General features: G+C 53.3%; 2 protein-coding genes across 2 annotated transcripts; one reads left to right on the top strand and one right to left on the bottom strand.

Annotated features, from left to right (window-relative positions):
- Window positions 1–176: 176 nt before the first annotated feature.
- On the bottom strand, window positions 177–3,814 carry CH63R_05570 (Vegetative incompatibility protein HET-E-1; the record flags this gene model as incomplete). The annotated part of the gene is made up of 3 exons (XM_018300545.1): window positions 177–2,075; window positions 2,134–3,632; window positions 3,688–3,814. 3 exons carry the CDS (start codon window positions 3,812–3,814, stop codon window positions 177–179), a joined length of 3,525 nt encoding a protein of 1,174 aa, XP_018158395.1.
- Window positions 3,815–4,471: 657 nt separating this feature from the next.
- Window positions 4,472–5,671, top strand: CH63R_05571 (Pfs domain-containing protein; the record flags this gene model as incomplete). Its single annotated transcript, XM_018300546.1, has 1 exon — window positions 4,472–5,671. The coding sequence occupies one exon, from the start codon at window positions 4,472–4,474 to the stop codon at window positions 5,669–5,671; it is 1,200 nt and encodes a 399-aa protein (XP_018158396.1).
- Window positions 5,672–6,916: the final 1,245 nt, after the last annotated feature.

Consider the following 6,916-nt stretch of genomic DNA (forward strand, 5'->3'; position numbering starts at 1 on the left):
TGGTGATGAAACAAGATGGTCGTTCCATTTCCATCTCCGCATAAGAGAACTGCTTGTCTATCGTCAAATCCGAGTTTCTTCAGGGTGGAGCTTCCGACCTTTATGACAGTGAGACTGATTTAAACAGAGCGTCTTTTGTTTTACTTTTTCTTTTCGGACTACAGACGGATGTGTTGCTAGAGGCCAGCCGAGTCTGAGAGTCTCAGAAAGATAACCCGGTCTCCTCCATAACACAGAGCTACCAAAGACCCCTGGATGGCGCACCTCTGCACCCGATACTCCTCAGGAAACCAGATAATCTTTTCTCCATTAGCTCTCCATATCCATTCAGCACCCTCCTCCGTAATCAAGGTTTGGTCGTCTAGCGTATGGATACCAGTAGCAGCCATCGGTGTTGGCGAATGGGCCAGATCAATCAGCTTGGTTATGTCGATGACGTGAGTGCTGGTGTAAACCCGCCGTCCACATTCCGACCACCTCAGATAGCCGACACACCCAGGTGCAGTGAGAGTGGCTATGCATTGGCCCGTGACCGCGTTCCAGACACAAATCTCGGGACACATACGAGACGTATACGCCGTCGCGAGAAGGGCGCCGTCGTGCGAGAAGGCCATCGTATCAAAGTAGAAATGTCGTTCTGATACGTGCTTCAGCGTCAGGAGACATGAATCCTGCGCCAGATCCCAGACGTAAGCATCTTTAGTAGACCATCCATATTGGGCAACAACGATTCTTGTTTCACACAAGAAGGCGACCGCGCTCCACCCGGATTCCCTGGGGAGAGTTGAGGGAACCTGGAGCACGCGGACGAGCCGCCCTGACTCGCAGTCCCAGACCCCGACGTTGCTTTCTCCATTCGAGAGCGATGCGAACTGCCGACCACTATGCGAGAGGGCGACTGATACAACATCCCGGTGGCGAGCGAGGGAAGGGCGGGGCGTCGTCCCCTCCCCCTCGGGGCGGTCGACGGGCTGCTGCCAATGAATCGTATTCAGATTCCAAAGCCTGATCGCAAAGTCACCATAAGCCGATGCAAGCAGCGTGTTGTCGGCCGACACGTCCATGCACCCGATGTCAATTTCAAGACCAGAGAGGTCCCGCAAGATGCGGTGCGTGTTCGAGTCTCGCAACTCGACCAAGGGCTTGCAGCGCCAGTCACAAACATATCGCATGCCGTCTCTGAGAGTGAACACACTTATGAAGGAATCGCCGTCGACTGTTCTCACATACTGGCCCCTCGAAAGATTCCAGAACTTGACGACACCAGACCCAAAGTTCGAGGTCGATGCGAGGTGACTGCCATCGGCCACAAAGGCCACGGAGTGGACTTTCTGCCCATGGCCCTCAAACGTACGCAGGCATGCGCCTGTGCTCGAACTCCAAACTTTTACAGTCGAATCATCGGAAGCTGACGCTACAGTGGCCCCATTGGCAGAGAAGACGACGCTATTAACCGCTTGTTCGTGGCCGGCAAGCGTCCACAAGAGGCGGTATGTCGTAGTATCCCAGAGCTTTATGGTCCCGTCAGAGGATGCTGACGCGAGCCGTCTTCCTGTCCTAGAGAAAGAAACTGAAAGGACCGTCTCGGTATGGCCCAGCAATGTCTTCAAGTCCTGGCCCTTGACCGCCCAGATCTTGACCGTGTTGTCTCCAGGTGCGGCTGCGAGCGTTGCCCCGTCAGGCGCAAAGTCGACAGAGTGAACCGAAAACCATCCTTCGTTCCATGTTACTAAGCACTCTCCTGTTACTGTATCCCATAACTTCACGCCTCCAATATCGGAGGTAGAGGCGAGCATACTGCCATCAGGGGAGAAAACCACCGAGGTGATGTCATGCATGCTATCCATGAGCGTCAGCTCGCATGAATCCCACACGTCTTTGACCAAGGGCTTCGTGAGAACCCATTTGGGCAGCTCGTGTTCAAAGATCTGTCGTATGATGCTACTTTCGGGACTAAAAATGAGCGCGGAGCAGTAGGTCTGCAGAGGAGCCTTCTCGATACGCGCCCGGTGATACCGCAAGAATTGCAGCGCGTCGCTAACTAGTCGATGTAGCTCCGACAACCTTGCCGGTGCCTAGCTGTGTTTAGTTCTTGAATCGAGCACCTTTTTTGTTTTTGTTTATGGGACATACCTGAATTGTACACATAAGTCTGAACATACACGATATCACCGGGTGTACGACTCGAAGCAAGCTGGTTGCCTCCACCCAATGAAGGAAATGCTTTTCCAAGAACGACTGAACGTCGCTCTGCATTTCCTGTGGGACCCATCCTCCTGCAAGGAGATGATCAACCCAGTATGTACAGGCGTATCGAATCGGTGCCAGAGGATCAGGAGCGGGCGCGCGTACTTTGTCGATCTCAATTCCTGGTGCTTTGAGATCATAGATGTCGCGCTTCAGTGTCCTCGACATAACATGGAGAGATTGCGACAAAATGAATATGTGATCTTGACGGATGACCGAGGTTGATAGTCTCCTTGTTACATCTCCAAGCAGGAAGTCTTTAGCTGATTGGTGTATGAAGAACACGACGTCTTCTTTCACTGTTAGAAAAGAACCACATTGCTCCACAACCTCTCTGAAGGAATCTGGGTTATCGAGGAAATTGTCTGTCGACTCAACAAGAGCTGCTAGTTCCGAAAACCCAACCGGACGATACACAGTGGAAACAATTGAAAGGATTTGCTTGCACAAGTCTGCGTCGAGAGAGCCGAGAACGTGGCCCAACATTCGCTCGTATAGCGCGTTCAGTCCGGCTGGGAACTCTTTCAATTTCGTTTCCATATGTCTTTTAAGGACTTGTATGCCTGCAAGCTGCTCGTAGACCAAAGCAACCCAGAGGAAGGTGCCGTCTGCTTTCGACGTTAAGTAGGCGTGGACCTGGGCTCGTGTTGCGTCGTCATATCTTTTCCTGCGCGCCAGCTCGTTCACCTTGTAACTGATGTAATGGAGCACAGCTGCTGAGACCGACCGTTCGTTCAGTTCCAGGCAGATTTGTGAGGTTTGAGCATCGGGTGCCAAGCCATAATCAATCTCTGGCCAGTTACGACTTGTGACAATGATTTTGACGGGGGTTGAAGACAGCTTGACGATGAAGTCGAGAAGCTGAGGAAGTTCCACTATGCACTCGTCCAGTGCGTCGATGGCCAGAACGACATCTGGGAGGGTTCCATCACGCAATATGCTCATGATCATTTCGCACAGCACGTCCCACGTATTGGCATCCTCAAACAATCGCTTTCCTGCATGATCATGCTTTCCCCGCAAGCGGCCGACAAGAGACGGCTGGTCGATGAGTAGAAGGTAGAGGAGCCCGCGAAGTACCCCAGTCGCGGTGTTGAGGCGAAAATCCGTAGCTTGACAGAAAAAGTAGGCTGGGTCGCATCCGTCCTTCTTCAGCTCATCGATGATGCCGCACAAGAGCATCGTCTTCCCCTTTCCGGGGTCGCCCTTGATCCAAAGCAACCGATTGTCAGACCCCGCTCGCCATCGCTGGTAGTCGTCGTGGTCGAGGATCCAGCGGTAGACATCGCGTAGGAGGCCGCCTTTTGTGCGTTCGATGCGACTCTTGTCGTCGCGCGGATCGGTGACTCGCAGGTCGGCAAGAAAGCTACTATCTTTCTCGCTGACTGTGATTGAAGCAGGGTCAACAACATTCCACAACCCTGGGACCGATAGCCTAACCAATGGTGATGGTGTGCGCGTTGTACTGCCTGCCCGCCCCGGAGTTGTTGTTTTGAGTTCCTGTGCCACTGTTGTTGTTTTCCACCAGGTCGGGTACCGTTCTATATCCCGTCGTCCCGCTTTCCATGATTGAAGCTGTTGGGACTACGAGGGTGTCTTGCGTGAGCGATGTTGCGTAGGGGAGTCTTGGTGAGTGGGAGGAGGACCGCGAGACGGCGACTGCGATCAGCCTTCCAGCACTAGCCGCTTGCTGGTGACCCCGTTTGCCTGCCAGGATATGCAACGGCACTGGATGTCTCTTATTCATGGATTACTGGCTGCCAGTGGTCTGCAGCCAAGCCCGGGTGTGACAGGGGGGCGGCGCCTAACATATGTGTCTCCAGGACCAGGCTGAGGCGTTGGAGGCGTCTTGGTACGCGAAACGCGGTTGGATGATAGTGTTCCCCGTTTCAGTATTTCTCGGTGACTCATTCGAACCGAAATTGCCAGCCATTTGAAGCATAGCCAGCACGAGGCAGAAAAACGAGGAAAGGAGGGACAATGTTGTTCTGTTGGTTGGGTCTCATTCTTGTTGGCCGCAGTGTTGAGCGGGCTTGCCAGGCAGTCGAGGGGCGCAGTCACCTCCCACCCGGCTTGGTCATTTACAAACGCTCCGAATCCACCCCTGGAGCCATCCGGCCAGAAAGTGTCAAGTTTCCCGGGATAGAGCTTCTTTCATTCTTGACAGCGCAAGAAGACCTGTCGACTTCCTACCGCTGCAAAAGACTTGATGCGAGTCTTTCTAATGAACGTGCACACTCCTCCGAATCACCGCAACGACTTTGAGGTCGCAATGATCTGTGCGTTGCCTCTTGAGTACGATGCTGCAACGTTGATATTCGACGAGTTCTGGGATGAAGACGGTGATCATCTCGGACGGGCGGTGGGAGACAACAACACCTATGCAACTGGTCGGATCGGATGCCATAACGTGGTGCTAGCTCTGCTCCCAAACATGGGCAAGGTGGGCGCAGCCGGCACAACCGCCGCCCTTCGATCTAGTTTTCCAAGAGCCAGACTCGCCGTCCTGACCGGAATATGCGGCGGTGTGCCCTATCATGGGGACGGCATCGAAGTCTGTCTCGGAGACGTCATCATCAGTCGAACGGTTGTCCAGTATGACCTTGGCAGGCAGTATCCTGGCAAGTTCGTCCGAAAGGACACCATCCACGACAACCTAAGCCGACCCAACCACGACATTCGCTCTTTGCTCGATACGTTCCAGACGGAATTTGGCCTCGCTCGGCTCCAGCGCGGAGCACTGAGTGCTCTGAACTCCATTCAATCCAATGCCACCGAGACAGGCCGTCGAACGAGTTACCATCCTCCGGCGCTGGTCGAGGACCATCTCTTCAAACCAACGTACCTACACGTCCATCGGGACAGATCAAATTGCGACTGCAGCGCGACCGAGGCCTGTGAGGTCGCTGAAAGCGCGTCCTGCGACGAGATCTCATGTGATTATCAACACTCGATACCCAGGAAGCGTCTTGGAAGCTTGCAGAAACAGGTCACCAGAGTGTTTGTGGGAGACGTCGCCTCAGGCGACACCGTGATGAAATCCGGCGAGCATCGCGATAACCTCGCCAAGGAGCTGGGTGTCATTGCCCTGGAGATGGAGGGCGCCGGCGTCTGGGACCAGATCCCCTGCATCGTCGTGAAGGGGGTTTGCGACTACGCGGACAGCCACAAGAACAAAGTCTGGCAGCCCTTTGCTGCTGCCGCAGCGGCTTCGGTTACCAAGGCTCTTCTGAGTCGCTACACCCAGACCGACAAGCCTGAGAGCTCCCGTGCCGTCGAAAAGGATGGCACAGATGCTGCCGCGCCCAGGTCTGCCAACTCTGGGGCTGGACAGCAGTTCAACAACACGGGCAGCGGTACTCAGAACAACAACAGTGGCGACGGTAGACAGTACAACGCCCAGACGATGAACTTCAAGGATTAGCTCTTTTGAAAGCGTGGAGATCGATACATCGACTTTGTAAAGAGGCCCTGACGCTTCTCAGAACAAGACAAGTAAACAAGAAAAGGAGTCACTTTCGTTGAAGGTACAGGCAGTTCACAGAGAAGCCATGTATCTTCGAGTCCGTTCGCGGTGATGTGTGCGTTTTCGCTTCCATGGTCCGTCGTAATCCAGAATCGGTTCAAGAGGGTCTTTTCTCTGGTTGAGGCTGCTCCCCAAGAGATATACAGAGTGTGGGTGAATACACTGCGTCATGGGCACCCAGCTGAGCCCCTGCTGTCGAAGTCTCGGTGCTCAGGATACCAGGAACACCTTGCGAATTTGGCGTCCGGCCTTTTCCTTCCAGAAGCTCCTCTGCCCCGTCCAGGCTGGACGGTTCGTTCATCATGAGGGACCGGATGACGATATCATCGCTTGTCCAAGTGGCGTGCCGATGGCTCAGATCCCTTCTTACAGCCTCCAGTTCTCTCTCGTGGGGATCTGGCCGGGAGGATTTTGTCGAGGATGAGGTGCTGCGCAGCGAACAGCGGGATGATAAAACCAAACCGGCTCTCCTCATCGATTAGGAAGAGACTCAAGAGAGCAGATTGATGGCGACGACAGACTCGCTTTGTCGGACCTTGCTTGGTTTGGAAAGACTGCTTCCATGGCTATCCAGCCTGAGCTTACGATCTCATCTTCCGAAGAAGAATGTCTAGAAATAGCTTGCTCGGCTTAGTCTTGGGGAACATTTACATTTTCAGATAAACCAAAGGGCCCACTCAGTTCCCTATCGACTAGGAAGTTTGCGCAAAGGAGGAACGAGAAACATCCAATACCAGGGTATCCGTTGGTCGTCACCAACTTAATCACTAATCCGACCCTCAGTAGACACTTCGAGATGGAGCGAGGACATCCTCTTCATGAGTGTATCAGCAATCAAAGAGTGATGAGCATGTGGTCCTTCTACTTCTAAACGAAGCAGGATAAAACACTGTCGAGCACACCGTCGTGGTTGTTGGACTAGACTGTTAGCTCTACCTCTGCCATTTTGTATTCGTGTGGATTTTACAAAGCCCCTATCTCCTATCATTAACTTCCGCTCTGTGCTCTATTTGACTGAGGTAGGCGAGCTTAACTGCTTTGTTTCTGTTGTACAGGAGGTATTGATTCGTTTTAGCTTGCGAGTTATTCGTTTTGTGTGTAAGGGCAAGAGAAGGATTCGCTGATCTATGCAAAAGTCGACCT

The sequence above is a fragment of the Colletotrichum higginsianum genome, chromosome 4 (assembly GCF_001672515.1).
Source record: "Colletotrichum higginsianum IMI 349063 chromosome 4, whole genome shotgun sequence".
In the NCBI taxonomy this organism is placed as follows: domain Eukaryota; kingdom Fungi; phylum Ascomycota; class Sordariomycetes; order Glomerellales; family Glomerellaceae; genus Colletotrichum; species Colletotrichum higginsianum.